At 47.0% G+C, this 19,227-nt stretch overlaps 1 protein-coding gene across 1 annotated transcript in view; it reads right to left on the bottom strand.

Moving 5' to 3' along the window:
• Window positions 1-2,032: 2,032 nt before the first annotated feature.
• LOC119402242 (wee1-like protein kinase 1-A) overlaps window positions 2,033-19,227 on the bottom strand; it is a 39,286-nt gene continuing 22,091 nt past the window's right edge. The window contains exons 3-10 of the mRNA XM_049418558.1: window positions 18,551-18,726; window positions 17,175-17,296; window positions 16,144-16,290; window positions 12,848-12,955; window positions 10,854-10,999; window positions 8,501-8,608; window positions 4,580-4,725; window positions 2,033-2,897 (exon numbers count right to left, since the gene is read on the bottom strand). Coding sequence (XP_049274515.1) covers window positions 2,768-2,897; window positions 4,580-4,725; window positions 8,501-8,608; window positions 10,854-10,999; window positions 12,848-12,955; window positions 16,144-16,290; window positions 17,175-17,296; window positions 18,551-18,726 — 1,083 coding nt within the window. The 3' untranslated portion in view covers window positions 2,033-2,767. The remainder of the gene's footprint in view (window positions 2,898-4,579; window positions 4,726-8,500; window positions 8,609-10,853; window positions 11,000-12,847; window positions 12,956-16,143; window positions 16,291-17,174; window positions 17,297-18,550; window positions 18,727-19,227) is intronic.

The raw sequence follows: 19,227 nt of genomic DNA, 5'->3' as shown, positions 1-19,227 counted from the left end.
GTGGAAGACCACGGCGTCCGACGTGTTCCTTGTAATTGAGCTCCTCAGACTAACGGCTGAGCATCGTCTGAGTATGCGTTGAACTTTATTTGCCTTTGATGAAGTGGGCAGAACAAATCTACGCACTCTTTTGTGAGAAGCCAGTTATTGTCGCCTGATCGCTGCAATCCAGGCGCTCTTGCTGCTTTGATATGTAGGGAAACAGAACGTTTAGACTTGCGACAGCAAATTAGTTGCGGATCGCAGACTGCATCCTGGCCCTACACATCAGTGCCTGAGTTGCGAGCGCTTCATCAGAAAAATTCTATCTGCAGAAAATATCGAAACACAAGCAGCCGCGGCCAGCAACGCAGGCTAAAACCACGCTAAAACAAGGTAAACGGGAAGTTTTCTAGGGAGCGTTCCTGGTGAACGCACAATGTTGTCAGAGAACGGTAGGCGCTGGCGAAACCGTCTATTCACATTTGTAGAAGGTCCACTGCCGTCAAATGTTGACTGATTCCATCATGAGTAGATGTTGGCAAAAGTATCCCAATAAAACTACTTCACTCCATCTTAGACTCACATTTAGCAGTGGTAAAAAATTCTGACCTCACCGTCAACCACACCTTTTCCCTAGCTCGATCAGATACACGAAGGTTTGCGCTTCATGCTCCTACAGATCTGTAGCACTCTACTACACCAACGCTCTCTCATGCTCTCCTACAGCGAAGGCTGCATTTGGCCAACTTCACTTCACTGATCCCGGAGACAATTACAAAAGCCACGTTGACAGTGTAATACAAGACTCAGATTAGCTGGCCCAATCTTGATAAATGGTTTTCAATGTTGGCTGGTCCTGACAAATCTGCAAGATATCTCAGCTGCAGGGTTGGAAGCGCTGCTCGAATTACTTCAAAATAGCATTTTTGAGGACAGTTGCTGAGTCTTTAGTGAAATTGCATTGTTGCCATGGCCACCCCTATCAAATCAGTTTTAGCACCCTAATTTTTAGTTTGTCTTGTTGCACATTTATTTTGATGATGTGCTCCATCAATCTGCTCCAAAAATTCAATATTGCTGCTCCAAAGCACTTCAGGTAGTTTCCATCCCTGCAACAGCTCCCTCAAGCAGCTGCCGTTCCGTTCAGATTCCGTTCAACATTGTACCCTGCGCATGCCTTGGATGAAATTTTTTTGCACATGAATTCCATTCTAGAAGCGTTGATTTTTAATGCACCCACGTACTGTGCCATTTGTTTATCTCGTCGCACTTTTTGCACTTATAGGCGTGTGCACAGGGAGGGCCGGGTGGCTGCCCCCCCCTAGTCACCAGAGGCAGGGGGGGGGCGCGAACTCTGCCCCATACATCAACTTAGTAGGGAGGGGGGCGCTGCAATGAACCTTCACCCCCCCCCCTGATGAGGAAACCTGTGCACGCCTATGTTAACGCTTTTTTTTCTGGCTTAAAGGGACATAGCACAAAGATTTTTCTCGTATTAGTAAACTACTCTTTCACGATACCAAAAACACCACGCATGCAGCGAGAATACACTTAAGAGAGAAATCGAGCAAAAAGAAAACATGGGTGGCGACGCCACCTTGAAGTTTCCGCACCATTTGCCGTGACGTCACATTTTGACGGTGCCTACTAGAGCCTACGTAGTTCCTTAACAGTAAAAACCAAGCACACTGTCTCTGAGAGGGCCACAGAGTTAACATACCAAGTTTGAGGAAATCTTGTTGAGCCAATGGCGCCAAAATACGATACATACACTTTGAAATCCATGACATCACGCGTGGAGATTTTGGCACGAAATTTAAAAATGAAACTTTGAACTTCATTTTCTCCTATAATACACTTATGAAGGTGAAATTAACTACATTATAGTTTTGAAAGTACAATTTATCAACCTAAACCGATTCATTGTTTCTCTTTGGTGTCCCTTTAAGTGGTTGCCGATTTTCACACCACTTACTACCACTTGCACATGCTTTGGCACAACCACGGCACCGCAAGTTCATTCTATAGGTGACAAGACATGACACGAGTGTAATGATCAATAAAATCTCTTTATTCTCAGAGATGACAGATAAAACGGCATAATACCTATACACAATGTCGTCACCGATAAGAAGATGTGTGTCACTGACTACACTTTTATTTACATAGCACAGAATGCTAGGTCAATTATAAAATTACTCGCAATAACTTATGGCACGGACAGCCCTTCGCACAAAGGCACTTTCTCTTGGCATCATTTATAAACTTTCCTTTAAAAAAAAAACAAAGTGCAACTCTGCGCATTACATAAACACTCTAAAAAAAGTTTTAAAACATAAAATCTTCGAGGAACAAACCATTCACTCCTTCATGAACAAGAAGGGGCAAAACCACATGAGATCTGGAGTAGGACTACATGAAAAATGTTTACAATGTAAAAAAAAATGTCCACTTTTCGGGGTTTCCGCCACGATCGCGTCATCAACTGTCCGTACTTTGTGGCTTGTCTTGTCTTGACTGTTGTCTCGATCACAGTCTCGTTCCGTAGCTTCGCGAAATCTTTAAGTTAGGCACAACCGGCAAGTCCATCCCGCCTGGAAAAACACGGAGAACAGGTACCACTGGGAATGATTTGGTGAGACGAGGAAAGCGTGCGGTCGCTTGAACTCGATTGCGTCGACAGGAGCACGATGGAGGGACGTGGAACAGGAATGGAGAGGAAGGCGGGCGAGCGAGACGCGGTTATTTTTTACAGTCGCGCGTTTTCGGTGCTGTCGCCTCGACTTCAGAAGTTGGTCACGCTGTGGCTCCGGTTGGCCTTCTTGCCGACGAACCGTTGGGCGCGGCTGGTCTGCGTGGACGACGAGTGGACGACGGGCAGGGACTGCAGGCACATGGAGGCCTCTTCCAGTTTCCTGCGGAGCAAGAGTGCGAGCCGAAATTAGCTGAGATGCCTTGAGCGCAGAAAATTGGGCAGCGAACCTCAGTTTTATAAATTAGATTTTGAGCGACTGCAAACCACCTGTGCCCGAATATATTTCTGCCATAAACGACTCGATATTGAAAGCACAATTTAACATTGTGTTCGTAAAAGCAAAAGCAATGTAATTAACTGTCAACTTTACAGTTTTGACGTTGAGAAAATAACATTCCAAATCTAAAAACACATTGCCTTGTAGCATAGAATGGGAGGTGTATGGGAGCATGTATCACCTTGTCTAACTAATAACTAATTGGTAATTCCAGGAGTATTTCGTCCCAAAACCACGATATGATCATGAGGGACATCATAGTGGAGGACTCTGGAAATTTCGACCACCTGGGGCTCTTTAACGAGCACCTAAATTTAAGTACACGAGCTTGAATCATCTGTGCCTCCATCGAAAATGCAGCCACTGCAACCGGGATTCGATCCCGCGACCTTTTGGGTCAGCAGTCGAGCACCATAACCACTAGACCACCGCGGCGTGTTTTAAGTGTATACAACCGAAAACAAGTTGCACATGCATTTTGAGAGTGCGATTTGATTCTTTTTATGTAAAAATGAAATGTGGCTGACTGCAGTACAATTGAATATTTCATTACACACTAACTGGAATTAATAGAACTCGCAAAACTATATATTACTTCGTTTTCCTTCTTGGAATGTAATATTGTGTGCCTTAGAATTATGTTGTGCAAATTTCACACATTTGCAGACAGTCGATCTTAATTTGTGTCTGAGGGACTGACATATAAACAACTTTTATAAGGTGGGTAACAGATAACGGAGTCCAGAACTCTTCATCTTCACAGCATGGAGCAACAGATGTTCAGCGCATGCATCATGAAAATTCGGCGTGGAGCAAGGCTGACGCGAGATTTTAGCTTTAGTGCACCAATTTTACATTCGCTTCGTTAAAGTTACGTCCAAGAGTACTGCTCTGCGCCCACCGTTTACACCTACTGTAAAATCCCAAGCAAGCGCCCCCGCTATGGTGAAAGCTAATCGGATAAGATTTGGAGGGGGGGGGACCCTTGCTCGGTTGCAGGCCAAAATTCAAGATGGCGGCAGAATAGCCTCTAAGAATAAAGAACGCACACCTGTGCTTCTAATGAAATGCTTTATTTAATACCACGACCCTAGCACGGTCGCAGACCAAAATTCAAGATGGCGGCAGAATAGCCTCTAAGAATAAAGAATGCACACCTGTGCTTCTAGTGAAATGCTTTATTTACTGCTGCATGCATTTGCTGTTTTTACTGAACGGGAGGGAATCTTCCTGTGAAATTTCATGTGTTATGGCAAGGGGGAAAACACGCTCTCCAAATGTGCCGACAATTCGTGACAACTCGGAACGTCACCCCGAGGCACCACACTGTAAAAGTGCTAGGAAATTGTCCACGTATCTAAAGACTCTCAGTACTGGGGTTCCTGGGAACCGCTGCCACAGGATAGTTTAGAGGAGAACGGGATGAAAAAAAAATGGCGGGGGCAGGGCACTTGCGCGGACATTTGTGCATATTTCGGATCTCCCGAAAATGAGAAGAAGGCGCTTGTTCGGGTGTAGGCGCTTGCTACAACTAAGGAGCCAACAACAATGCGGAGTCAACTCACTTGGAGAGGAGCTCGTTCTTGAAGCGCTCGGCATTCAGTTCCTTCCGGAGCTGCGCTCGCGACTTGGTGGCGTTGGGGACCAACACAGGATGGTGGAGGAGAGAGCTCGCGGAGGGTCGTTGGGTCGCCACTTTCTGGATCATCTCCTGCGGAGGAAAAACGAGCCGCCACGATTAGCCACCGGCCCTTTCAATAACCCCGTTTCATCACCTTTAACCCTTTGAGGCACTTTGTACACAAGTGAAGGAAAAGTCCGTAGAACACAGGGTGCTGCTGGAACCAAGGTTTCGACAAGCGGACTTGTCCGACGAAGACAGGTCCCCTTGTCGAAGTGTGGCTCCAGCGGCACCCTGTGTTCCAAAGATTTCATCTCTTGAAGATTCCACAACATTGAAGATTACACAACAAGACTGTTCCATTTGTGTCGACTAGTCACTAAGAAAGAGCAAGATACATTGAGGTTTGGATGAATTGAACCTCGTGCCTCATAAATGCGTAGTCATTTAACTTAATTTTGCAGTGTAATGTTGCATACAATCATTTTGCTGGAGGCGCTACTGCACGTTCCACCCTCCTCGAGCCCCATTAAAAATAAAATTTTTCGTTGCTCAAAGTGAATATAATAATAATAATTGTTCGGGTTTAATGTCCCAAAACCACGATAAGATTATGAGGAACAGCGTAGTGCAGGGCTTCAGAATTTTCAACCACCCGGGGTTCTTTAATGCGCGCCTAAATCTAAGCACACCGACCTCAAGCATTTTCACCTCCATTGAAAATGCAGGCGTCACAGCCGGGATTCGATCCTGCGACCTGCGGGGCAGCAGTCGAGCACCATAACCACTAGACCGCCGTGGCAGGTAAAGTGATTAATAGAAAAGCAAATAGTAGCACAATATATCTAGCATGACACTTTATTCTGTCTATACAAACACAGAACGTGAACGATTTTTAATTAGGATAAATTACTACAAGACAAATCAAAGTATTGTGACTATTTTTGTTTCAATTGAATATCAAGTGCCTTAGAATGTGTATATTTGACGCATTTACAGACATTTTTTGATAGGTTGTATCTCGAAAGTGAAGGATGAAGGCCTCTCCCAATGATGCCCAGTTGAGCCTATCTTGTATGAGCTTAATTGCATTTTATCCACGTGAACATCTTAATCTCTTCAATCCCTCTAAACCTGTGCCTTCCTCAACTGCGTTTCCCCATCCCTTGGTAAACCACTCTGTTTCCATAACTGACCACCGGTTGTCTGTCCCACACATTAGGTAGCTAGCCCAGATACACTTTTAACAGCAAAGCTGTTCTTAGTTCAGGCTTTCATATCCAGGGTCGGCATAGCTATGATCACATGGCCTCGCAGTGTGGCGAGAGTGACGCTAGGTAGGAAGGGGAGGGCTGCGCTGTGCTGCGAAAGGTCAGAATGTCGAGGCTCGGAGGACGGGTGAACCTTCGGGAAAAGCGCCAAGATGGGCTCAGGGTGAGGCTCAAAGTAGTATAAAAGAGCGTGTCAGTGTTCAGGAGTTCGCGCTTTCAGAATGGCGAACATCTCTCGTTCTCCCGATGAAGAAGCCGCCCAACATGAGTGTCGGCCGACGCGAGAACGGGCATGTCGTCGCCGAGTCAACAGCGATGTTCGCGCAAGAGAGGCAGAAGCTAAGTGCCAACGAACAGAAGACTTGAGAAAAATAGAAGTACGATATAGCCTGATGAAGGAGGGGCATCACCTTCCCTGTTTCGACAGTGTTGGCGAAGTCAAGCCGGCTGGATTTTTTTTCCTCTTGATGTCAACTACCTATCCACTATCCCTGTCTTGTGCACAACTACAGTCGAACTCCGCTACAACGAACTCTGCTTCAACAAAATTTCCGGTACAACGAAAAATTCTCGGTTCCCCGTCAACAGTCCATAGGAGTCAATGCATAAATATGCTCGCCACAACGAACACTTTTTCTGCTGCCGTTCTGCTTCAACGAAATTTGACGATGCCATTCGGGGCTCAAAAATTTAATTTACCGTGCAATAAACACAATCTCGGACATTTTGATGCATTTTAGAACATAAAAATACAAATTCAAAGTCTAGATCGCGTGTTGGCACCACCAGAAACCGCCGCTGTTGGTTGAGCATGGGGGCCACCATTGCTTGATAGCAACGGCGATCAGACTGTCCTGCTTTCGCAACTGGCTTGAGTAGCTTCTTAGTCGCAGACAATCTGAAGCCAAAGCTCAGTTGTCCACACTGGGGTGCAATCGCAGAACGATTCCTTTTCCGATGCCTTTCCAATGTTTTCGTGCTTTTCGCGCTTCGCTAGTGGTCAGAGCGACGATACCTCCGCGTTATCAGCGCAAGCAGCCCTGAGGTGCAATCGCGGAACGATGCCTTTTCCAATGCCAATGCTTTTCGCACTTTTCGCGCTTGGCCAGTGCGACCGTTGGTCGGAGCAACAATTCGTCCGCGTTATCAACGGGATCAGCCAGCTGCGAGCGGTGGATAAGAATAGCATAGAATAAGGCGTAAAGCATCGCTCCACGATAGCACGCCCGCATCTCGCCGTTGTCGGCAAAAAGCTAGTGTTAGTGTATTAGTACAACTATGCAATTCGGGTTGCGCGCCCGTGCTTGTTTGATTCGTTCGCGGAAGCTGTTGTTTCTGCGTTCTTTTCAACATGGCGTCGTTATGCATATATGAGAATCGTTTTGTGATGCTGCTGGGGACGCAAAGGAAGCAGCAGACACTTTTTGAATTTTGGAAATAAAATTTTCTCTGTTCTACTTGCTCAGGTCAGCCATATTTTCTTCGATTTCACTACAACGAAATGTTCACTTCAACGAACATTTTTCCGAGCACCGTCAATTTCGTTGTAGCGGGGTTTGACTGTAGTGCGCATAAATGCCACAATAAATCTTGCACGAGTGTTTGTGGTAAGACACCCCTATTACCAGTGTGCTGATAAGAGGCCTTCATTTCAGACTACAGTAGAACCCCGCTGATACGTTTTTGAAGGGACCGTAGGAAATAAACGTAAGAGACTGGAAATGTGAGAGCCAAAAAACGGCAAAATATTTAGTGGTACAGAATTTTATTTCAATTCTTACGAGCAGCACGAAAATTGGTGCGCTCAGCCGCGATCTAGTCATGGATAGAAACGCGGAGCTTAGGACGGCCTCATCCACAGAAATGTAATCAACGTATGTGATTTTTTTAACACCAACAGCTGTAGGCATGAAAGAACTAAGCACACGCAATCACGACCGGCGCGGCGAGTTCGACCGCGAACCGCACGCACGACCATGCGAGCTCCAACCAGCTCGAACTCTTCCCGTTCTCTGACAAATAACGATGATGATGAGTCTACGCCAACGCGATGGCAGAAGTGAATGCCAATCTCGAAGGCCTTGCTTTCACAGGCAATTACGTCATACACGCCATGTTTGTGCACTACAAATCTCAAAGGCTATGCTTTTGTCAATAGTAAATGCCAATCTCGAAGGCCTTGCTTTCGCGAGCAGTTACGTCATAGACGCCATCTTTGCAATTTGAATCTCGAAGGCCATGCTTTTGTTTGCATCAATTGAAAGATTCTGTTGCTTGCGCCTCTCATGCGGCTAATATTACGGTCAAACGAGGCCAAGCTGCGTGAAAATGCACCATGGCCGCTTTTTTTGGTAGTCACTCGGTCGGCTCTGAGCGCACTTTGCGACGTATCATACGGGAACGGTCCGACAGTTACGACGTAACAGCGGGGTTCCCAATACATTGTATCCTATGGGAGCTATGCCGGGACCGGCGGAAAACAACGTAACAGCCGGGAAAACGCAGCAGTGAGGAACGTAACAGCGGGGTTCTACTGTAATTGAATAGGAAGTAGATTTCGCTTGTCCTTTAAAATCAAGCAGAAAGGTACTTACAGTGAGAAGTTGGTTGAATTCTGGTGAACATTGTTCAAGCGTCGGCAGGTTCCCCTTTCGGATAGCGACCCAGTCCTGACCATTCTTGGGCAAAGGACCGCCGCCACCCTGTAAAAAAGATAGAGGCACACCGTTTTACTTTGCGTGCAACGTGAATTATGCATCTACACCAGTAAAATACAGACTCGACGTGAGCAATTTCACGCACAAGAAAGACTGCGTCCACTCAAGTTTGTTTCCCTGTGAGTAAAATCTCCTGAAAGCAACCGCTGACCACTCCAGGCAATGCAAGGAGTTTACAGTAGAGCTGTGCGAATAGCAAAATTTTGGGTGCGAAGCGAGTTCGAATACTGAAGTTGCAGAAAAAAAAAGTTAGAGAGGATTCCTAAGCATATTCTTATGAGATAGCAACATGAAAGTGTTTCTTTTCACTAGATTGATGAAGCGCTGGTGGGGTGGTGTTTCATAGTTGTCTTATCAGAATGAGGGAATGTAGAGGCCAAACTATTTATGTACATGATTTGGTGCAACCAAAGTGCTGCCGACAACACTTTACACGTGATAGGCAAAGATGACATTTCCTCAGCCTCTCCTCCTCTTTCAACTTCTGTGGAAGGCCAACTGATGTAGCGGACAAGGGTGCGCTCCCTTCAAGTCCAGAGTTCCAAATCTGCCTCGCAGACGTCGATATATAAGAACATCTGAAATTTTGTATGCTAAAAATCTTCGGCTTCCGATTTTTCGGACTTCCTGCCCAAATTTCAGGTCCGAAACAGCATTACTTGAGCCCCCACCTCAGCCACATCTTTAACCTCCATCTTGGAACTAGCGTTTTCTTGAGTTAATACAATTGCGACCGTAGCGGAGCTTGAAAGGCAGCTTTGCCGCAATACCGGGGCGTCATGAGGTGAAGCACATTGACAAATCTAGCGACCACTTCCAATCAGACGTTGACTGTCCCTTGGCTAAGTTCGACCGTGACTGAGCTTGAAAGGCAGCTTTGCCGCAATACGAGTGTAATGAAGTGAAGCATATTGAAAATCTGAAGGGGTCACTTTCAATCGGACGTTGACTGTATTTGTTTTTGGGAAGTTCGAATAGTGAAATTCCAGTGCGAATCGAATCAAACAGCAAACACTATTCGAAAAATCTTCGAAATTTCGAATATTCGCACGCCCCTGCAGCATGATACCATGTTTCCTCGTGTATAACCCACACAAGAACTACAGAAAACCTGGAGCTAAAGTGAGCAAGAAACGCGCAAATTGCACTTTGCAAGGCAGCTTCATGGGACCGCAATATAGTTTGGTATATTCATGTTTGTCGTAACCGTAGCGATGAAAATCTGCTCTACCAAATTGGCAATCTGGCACACTCAAAAATTCTGATACAAGACTGCAGTATTCTATCCTCCAAAGCCCATATAAATGAGGTAATCCTTAGCCGTCTCCTTGTGGCATTTATAACTTCAGTTCATACAGTCACGCACCAGTCAAATGCGCTTTTATTTTTTGCAAAGGGATGACTGAAATTTCAGCAACTTCTTCACAGGAATTAAAAGAAAGTGGTTGCACGTTGTCTTTCAATATTTACTCGGCTTTTCGTGCTATCTTTCGAGTTTCAATCCTCCAGCGGTGCAAATATATCTTCATTACGACCAATATCGCGGCAGCTCTCGAGTCTTTACCAATGCTAATGCTTTTCGTACTTTTCGTAAAAAGAATAAATGCCATCGAAATGAAGCGCAACTAACCAAGGTTCACATTCAGTTTGTTATAACCGATAATTGGCTGTATCAGTGTTTCTTGTAACAAGGTTTTACTGCACGGTGGTCAACACACTTCTCTAGAACGCTGAAACGACACGCTTTGGTGCCGTGTATACTGATAACAAGTAGTCTGAGATAGCCCACACTTGAGCATTCATCCTAAGTATGCTATAACTTGGGCTCTTTCAAACCAGGTGTAATCTAATAATTATTAATATCTGGGGTTTAACGTCCCACAACCACGAAATTATTGTGAGAGACGCCGTAGTGGAGGGGGTTCTTTAACGTGCACCTTAATCTAAGTACACGGGCCTCAAACATTTTCGCCTCCACTGAAAATGCAGCCATCGCGGCCGGGATTCGATCCCGCGACCTTCGGGTCAGCTGTAGAAACCAGGTGTAATCTGCAAACGTCGTCAGTGCAGTCCAGGGCATGCAGCTCCGGTGTCCTATACAAGCATACACTTTACAGCGTGTACTTTACATTTTCACAAGCGTACAAGTACAAGCGTATATAGTACTTTACATTTTCATTCACATCATTCGTTCCAATTTTTACCACAAGGCACAGGGGAGGCCACTCACCGCTTCAAAGACTGTAAGGCCTAGGGCAAAGATGTCTGCCTTGGGGAGGTTCGAATAGTCTTCACGTAGCACTTCTTTCGAGAGGTACCGGCAGTCACCTTCTTCCACTTGGGGGTTCTTGGTTGAGGTCACATGACCCAGGTCACCTGTGCGAATGCAGTGACGGTTTTGCAAGTCAGGTTTCCCGCTGACACACTAGCACGGAGTGAAGGCTCAGCCACACCTACGGCTAGCAACAATCGCGCGACCATTTGTGAGTGGCGACCAAAAGCGACCGATGTTCACACATGCGTGCAAGCTTTAACTGTCGCCACATGGAATTCACGTCTGCTCGCATTGCCATTGCTCCCTAAAATAAGCTGACGTTCTGTTCCTGCGCATCTGATTGGCTCAGAGGTTTGCGACTCCAGTCGTGGGATTGAAAAATCAAGCAGCGAGCGACAGAGCCAAGGCAGTCGCTTTGCGACCAACGCAACAGTTTGCCACCAGTCGCAATGTGGCTAACTTGGTGTCGTGCAACCAGTACCACTCGAACATGAGAATGAGCATTAAAGGGGTACTGACACCATTTTTCAAAGGCGAGTGTATTCTCCCATACAAATTTCCGTATATACACAGACCACTCTGAGCATGTGTGAAGCTGAGCAAATGCTGATAAGATATTTTATTTTGACATTAAGGTCAATTTTCCCATGACACACCTACTGACGTCGACACTAGCTTGAAGTCAGGCTACAGTGCTAATTCTGGTGACTTCACGCAGCAGTCTCGCTAGTAGTGATGACCTCAGGCACCAAAACTTCCACAATGGCTGCTTGTGCGTCAGCAATGGAGCCACCAAACATCACGATATCTTGCATGAGCACGTGACGAGAAGCTCATGCCGTGTTGTGACGTCAGGGTACAGTGGGAACCGAAACTAACTTTTAGAAACATACTGTAATTACTTTTACAGGGTACACTCGCACGCATACCAGTAAATTTTCTAGGCTTTTGAGGGCCTAGCTTTCATTCTAAGTAAAAAAAGGGAAAAAAAAAACAACCACTGAGGATTTTCGTGCTCCCAGCTGATTACTTACTTCATGTAGCGTCGTCTATCTATCGAGGCATGTGAACCAGAGTTATTCAATTGTACGAGTTGCGAATCTCCCCATAGGTCCCATGTATCGAAATTTGAACATGCCATTGGCCAAAATAACAGGGGTCTGCAATTGTCGCCGTCATCTGTTGACGAAAGAAATTAACTAATAAACGCTTGCGACGACAACTGCGTTGAGCAGCTTGTGAAGAGCGCACACAGGGGCGGCGTTGCGGTGATTTAGTGTTTTATATTGCTGCTCCCAGATGGTGAGACAATCTGCAGGCTTCCGCAGAATCGGCCGTGGGAATTTTCGGGCTTTGGAACGCAGTTTCGCAACTGGCATGATTGAAGGACTCTGGCGTGAACTTCATCCAACAGCCTGTTTTTTTTTTTCATGAGTGCGTGTGCTGACTAGCGTAGGCCAGCGTGGGTGACAGCGCGGAGCAGACGAAACGGTTAGGCGGGCAGACGTGGGAAGGAAAAATAAGGGCAGATGTTGCTCGTGTGCAGCAAGGGTTTATTTCGCTTATGGAGTCATCTAGTAAAAAAAGAATGCAGACGATTTTGCAGAAAGAAATATGATATTTAAATACAGTAGGTATGTTCATTGTTTGTGCCAGTTACTGATATTCCAAAGCTCTACTACTACTACTAACTCGCTAAGAGACATAAGGAATTGATAACTAATCTACACAACCGCTGTTTGCACTAGAAGCAGGGAAATTGCAGTACTCTCAGTAAACGGAAATCTGTTAAACGGAACTGCTGCTTAAATTGAACAAGTGCTTCTGACAACATTGGTTTTGGACTTGTATTCAGGTTCCATTTAATGAGAGTCTACTGTATGTTCCTCCACAAAGTACAACAAGCTCAAGCATTTTCGAAAAGGAAATGTGCTCCGCATCGCACTCACCAATCTTGTAGACAACTTCTTCAGTCGGGCCCTCCGAACCGGAGTCGAAACCGTCGTCTTGGCTCTCAGGAAGCGTAGAAATCGGAACCCTCGAGATGAAGATGTTCCCTGCAACGCAGGAGGTCAAACTTTAACAAACGCCAAACTTCACTCAGGTCAAATTTTAGCGAAGCAAACGTCTAAGGTGCCGACATTATTGGGGTTGTGAAAACTAAAGCCCCTCCATCCACCTATCTCACTGACGTGCTTAATCCTTTGCAGTCCGAAACTTTTACCCACCTTCCATTCATTTCGGTCCGAAACTAAAGCAATCAAAATGCAAGTAAACGAAGTCTACTCGCTCATTTAGAGATGGCACATAGCGCAATGAGAAAACGCGCGCGTCAGACAACTACTAAAGATCTTGTAGAGCAGTGCCCGACCACGAGCTGCTGCGGTTGTGTTGCGTTGTCTGGAGGGACTCGACAACGGACCGCAAAGGGCGAAAGGGCCGGTAAACAGGCTCCCAAATATTTTCTTACACCTCCCAAACAAGATCGCTTGTTCATACAAAAGGCCGCGGCGATCGCATTGTGCAAGCGTTTCCCATGGTTAACGCTACGTAGTACTGAGCTCATCGATTGGCCCTCTGAGCTACAGTCAAACCTCGTTAATACGTACCCGCTTTAAACGTACTAACGGTTAAAACGTAGTTCCGACGAATCCCCGACCGAGTCCCATAGAGCCCAATGCATTCGCTGACCGCTTAAACCGTAGTGGTTCGCCCTATGCCTACCGGTTAGTGCGTACCCCGCGTCCCGAGATAACTTTTTGTGCCATAAACTTTTACTGCACCGCTGAAATTCTCGACGCCACAATGTGCCGCCAAAGGTTTTCCGTCTTATCTAGGAACACGGAGATCAGTCGATCACCGATTCAGACTTCCGCGCGATTGCGGCAACGCCTTTGCACGTAAGCATCGGGAAAGAACGAAGGCGAGGCGGCGGCCACCGACGAACGTGCCAGCATGACTTATCGCCGACAACCTTATCACAATAAGTATCTTCAGCTATCTGCCCGGGCACGCGTGCAGCACAGCGCTACTTTAAGCCTGCTGCACGCTTTTACTTCGCGACAACCTCAACGCGCTGGGCCGCCGATCGCTGCCGCCTCGTGCGGGGCTGTGTTCAAGCGCGCACCGCTTTGTAGAAACGAAAGCAGATAACTGTTGCGGAGTTGAGCGTTGCGGGTCGCGGACACCGCGAAACCTCACTGCATTGACGCTATCACGCTAAACGCACGCGTACGGTACAGTAAGCGTAGCGCTGTTGTAACCATATTGCACGCTTTTATTAGGCGACCACCCAACGCGCCTCCGTCCGCTGCCAGGACCGCTACAGCGTCGCGGAGGAAGCTCGACATCGCTGCGTTAACCGAACAAGCTACTCTCCGCATCTGTGCACGGTCTGGAACGAAGTGGGCACGAAGAACACTCCCACGACTGAGGCGCGCGTGCGGTACAGGAAGCGGCCCGATAGTGACGGCGTACGTGAGCCGAGCAGGCGACGCGCTGCACGCAACTACCCAGAAGACGATCGGCTCCACGCGGCCGTATCGCGTGTCAGTTTTCGTTTAGTAGCAGATTGCGGTACAGGCGCATACACATATATCGCGGAATGCAGACACCGTCCGTTTTGTCGCTATGTCGGCCACTGCGTATCCCGGACCCTCTAATAGTTTCGAAATGCTCTTTGGCGTGGTGGCCACCGCGCGCTATCGGGCGGTCGTGCGAAAGTGCCAGGATCTTTTCTCCACTTTGGCAAAAAGAAAGAAAAGGCTTTGCGATGGGTACTTTAGGCAATATTTGCTGTGGCACTCTATTTCTTTGCTGCCGGCGATGGCGTACGCCAGGAGAGGCAAATTTGTACATGGTGGTTAATGCGTACTACCGTTTAGTGCGTAGTTATGCCGCGTTCCCGGCAGGTACGTATTAACGAGGTTTCACTGTACGAAACTGCACCTTGAACCCACAGTGATACAGTTAAGGCCACAGAGTTGTCACGCAAGCGCGTTTTGCTCGTCTACCTTGCCAGTGCTTTGCACCGTGCTTCCTCGAAGCAAGCAACACATGGAAAAAACCTTGCTATGTCATTGGCTACACGTTGATGACATAATCGCTGATGTGTTACGTTGCCGACGTGGGCGTAGTCATGACAATGGACTACGCCTACACCTCTGAGCGATGAGGAAAGGTGGTAAGGCCAAGCAAGAAACCGAAACCAGCTGAAATGGCTGTTCTATCCCCTGTACCTTCATTATTACACCATATAGTATTCGGAAAATTCTTGCGGCAGCATGTTCACACTGGAGAAGTGCGCAGTTATGACCACACCTACGCGTTGTAGAGTGTCAGCGCGTAACCTTCTGACGCGGCGCCGAGCCCTTTACCTATGGGAAGAGAGGGCGCGCAGTTTCGCATAGTCGCGCGACCTCTCTCCCTACAGAGAGGGAGAGACGCCACATCAAAATGTCACATGCTGACACGCTGCAATGCGTACGTGTGGTCACAAGTTTTGGACTGCACAGTGTTGTTTATTCGCTACACAATCTGCCCATGCCTTCTTGATTTCGACTATTTCCCTAAACGACCTCTGATAATTTTTTAACATTTCAAGTAAACGTGCGCACTGAGTTCAGAATGCCATCACCATCAATATTGCCAAACGTGGCAGCCCCGGGCGCACCACGAATTCCAAGAACCAATCCCTTCTCTCCGAGCGTTTTTGTCATCCCTGGGGTCCAGTAATTTCTGGCATTGGGTAATCCCTAGCATTAGAATCCCTAGCATTAGGTAGTAATTTCCTCCTGGCCGAGTGGTCCTCCTCGCACGGTGACGAGGACCACTCGGCCAGGAGGAGAGACTGCCCGACGAACCGAGCTGACCGCAGGAAAAAGCAAAATGAGTGAAAGCTTCGTTTGGATCATCAAACACATCAACTCTACTATTGCGACACCGTTTCAAAAACTTTTCGCAGCTACCTGTTTGATGTAGACTCGTGCACAATTGCAACACCGCAACTAACAGCTCTGTCACACGGTGCATTCCTGATCACGATTAAGCTCGATCGGAATAAAATTTCACAGCAGCGATCGGCTCCCTTTAGCAGCTTGCGTAGAGAAGCCAACCACGATTGAAAAATTTCATCCAGTTCAGGCCCAATCGCGATCAACAGTGGCCATATGCGACACAGGCACAAAGGTCGACCTCTGGGTGGTTGAGGGGCCCTTTAAGAGCGGCAGAGATGAAATGCACTCACCTGGCTTGATGTCCATGTGGACGAGGTTCTGGGAGTGGATGTATCGGAGGCCCTCGGCCACGTGGAGGAGGATTCTCCGCAGCTCCTTCTCCGAGAAGTGCTTGCCCTCGCGCGCATTACGCTGGATGGCATCTGCCAGGCTGCCCTCTGCGACACACACAAAGACACCACTGCAATCAACATAAGTCACAGCTACGCAGCAAGGGCAAAGCAATGCATGCAACAGCAACAAAATGGAATGTTATACGAAGAAAGGCTAGGATGTTCTCCAAGGTGGGCAGTTTGAACTGCGCTAATGACATGTGGACCACTACAACTTGAATTTCTTTAAAGCCAAGCATTTCCTTGGCACAAAACAAGCACTGCGAGGTTTCTGAAAAGCTATTTAAACAATCCACGTCAACTTAGTATTTGCCTTAAAGGGATGCTGAACAAAAATAGGAAAAAATGACGAAAACATTGGAATTCTACTCGAAAGACGCAGTTCCAATACACAGAGTTCATTTCACCTACTTTTGAACAGTTGGCTGTATTTCTGGAGGATTGCCAGTGCAAGCGCGGCAGATGCAGGGTGGACGTCTTTCTGTCCTGCTACTTCCCTTTATCCACCTCTTCTTTAACATCCCACTCTCCCCTTTCCACAAAGGCCCTAAGACGTGCCCCACTCTTTAGGGGCTTATCCCACCCGGGAGCATTGTTCGCTGCCGCTGCCATTCGTAGTGGTTCTAGGAACCGTAGTGGAAGCCGAGCGGGTTGAGAGACCGGGTGACGGCTGGCACTGTTGGCACGCCCATTTCGGGTGACATTCTTCACCTCCTCTAGTTCACGGTGCGGCCGCTAAATGCGGCAGTTTGTGAAAAACGCATTAAATTCATTATTTTCTGCCAGTTCCTGTCTGAAATGAACGTCGTGTCTACCGATTTCAGAACCCAATCTTTCAGTTTGGCTGAAAACCTAGGTGCCAAAAATTTTGTTCCATGTCCCTTTGAGTGCCCCTTTAAGAGTAGTCTGTGTGCAGCTTGTGTACTCACCATTACAAAACTCATTCTGGATGATCATGTGGTCGTTCTCGGCCCAGGCCGAGTAGTAGCGGACGACGTGCGGATGCTGGCCCAACACCGCGTGCGCGTACACTTCATTCAGGGCAGTCTTTCTGTGGGAATCAAGAAAAATGTGGATAACGAAAATTAGAAAGCGACAAACTAGCCGAGAGAATAGTGGAATTGGATGTCTATACACTAAAGTACTGGCAAACAACCTTGTGTTTGTGGGCACAGTAGTGCTACTATTTTACAGTCGGGGACAACTTTAGAAGGCAGTGCTATTTCCATGCACCATTACCGCGCATATCAAGTGACTTGCGCAGCAACGATGCCCTTAGATTTTTTATGGAACGGTTACACTGTGGCTCAAATGGTACAATATTACCAGCACTGCCAGGACACCCTCATAAGCGAGGTAACGCACTGGTAGTGTAGTGCCATCCACAATGTATAAATTGTGAACATTATTTCTTTTTTATTGACTTTTGCAAACATTTGTTCTTCCTTGTTTCTATATTGCCTCACCATATTCTTGTAGTTTGCCACCCCTGAGAAATACGCAGGTACTTAACCTAACCTAACCAAAGGGGCCTATGTCTGGCAGTTGACATCAGACTTCAGCCGCTCTGTTCGAGACAGGAAATATCTGAATAAACAATTTTTTTAAATAAGCGTGCAAGTGCACGCAAATAAGGTACACATTCTGTGAATGTCATTTCACTAACTGCATACCTTTTCACTCACTGTCATTTCACTAACTGCATAAAATCTTTTTATTCCCTGGCCATTTCAAGGCCCACATTTGCACTGTGCAGGTGCTGCATGCAGACAACCAGTGCCAATCATCAACCTGACAAACAGGAAAGAAAGAAAACAGGCCATGCTCGAAAAAAGGCTGTTTGAAAATGTACTGCACTGCAATTTTTTTCCCATTTATTTCCCTGTATTTACTGATGTATTTTTCTCTTATATTTCCTTTGTACCTGCCTCCCTGACTCAATGCCCTATAGGGCCCTGTGAGATGTCACAAATAAATAAACCTCACGGCCCCCTTCTGCATTCGCCCAAGACAACTCAAAGGCAAAAGCCATCATTTTCTTCCGAGTCTATGTATTGATCGTCCCCCACCCCCCTCTGAAAGCTTTCTGCACCCTACCTGGTTTTGCACTGCCTCCACGATCGGCCCCCCTTTGGCCAGGTGACGATGTCATGTGATGACATCATCATGTGAAATCACAAATTTTGCTGATCTGTGATGTCACGATCACATCACACGGTGACATCATCACAGACGGTCAATTTTCGCGTTTGATGAAGCATCGAAGGCTTTCGACTTAACAAATGAAGCCGGTGGTGGGACTTACTCATCCTGGGTGCCTCGCATGGGCTTGCGAGACTTCTTGATGGCGTAGACGCATCCGTCCAGTCGGTGCAGGCACTTGTACACGCTGCCAAACTCGCCACTGCCCACCTCGTTCAGCTCGAGGAACTCGGTCTCGTAGCGCGACTGGCCGGGCTCCATCCGCGTGATGCGCTGCGCCTGCAGACAGGTCAGAGCCAGGGACACAGTTGATACTTTAGTTGTAATTATAAGAAGAAGAATTGTTGAAGTTTTACGTCCCAAAACCACGATATGATTATGAGAGATGCTGCAGTGGAGGGCTCCGCAAATTTTTTTTTACCACCTGGTGTTCTTTAACGTGCACCTAAATCCAAGCACACGGGCCTCTAGCATTTTCGCCTCCATCAAAATGCAGCTGCCGCAGCTGGGATTCAATCCCAGAAACTTCTGGTCAACAGTCGAGCACCATAACCACTACGGACCACCACGGCAGGTCAACACCTAAGTTGCAGACACCGAGGCCCTTCCTCAACTAAATTAAAAGTTAACTTCTCGGGCCTTATGTGCAAAAAAACGCGACATGGTCACGCAGAGACAAGAAGTCGTTGGACGGGGATTGTCACAGGAGCCAACGTTTTAAACAAGAAGACTCATCTTCGTCTGGCTTCATGTCAACGACTTTTTTTAAAACAGTGGCTC

This window comes from Rhipicephalus sanguineus, chromosome 8 (genome assembly GCF_013339695.2).
Source record: "Rhipicephalus sanguineus isolate Rsan-2018 chromosome 8, BIME_Rsan_1.4, whole genome shotgun sequence".
NCBI lineage: Eukaryota > Metazoa > Arthropoda > Arachnida > Ixodida > Ixodidae > Rhipicephalus > Rhipicephalus sanguineus.
This window is presented reverse-complemented; position numbering and strand designations above follow the sequence as displayed.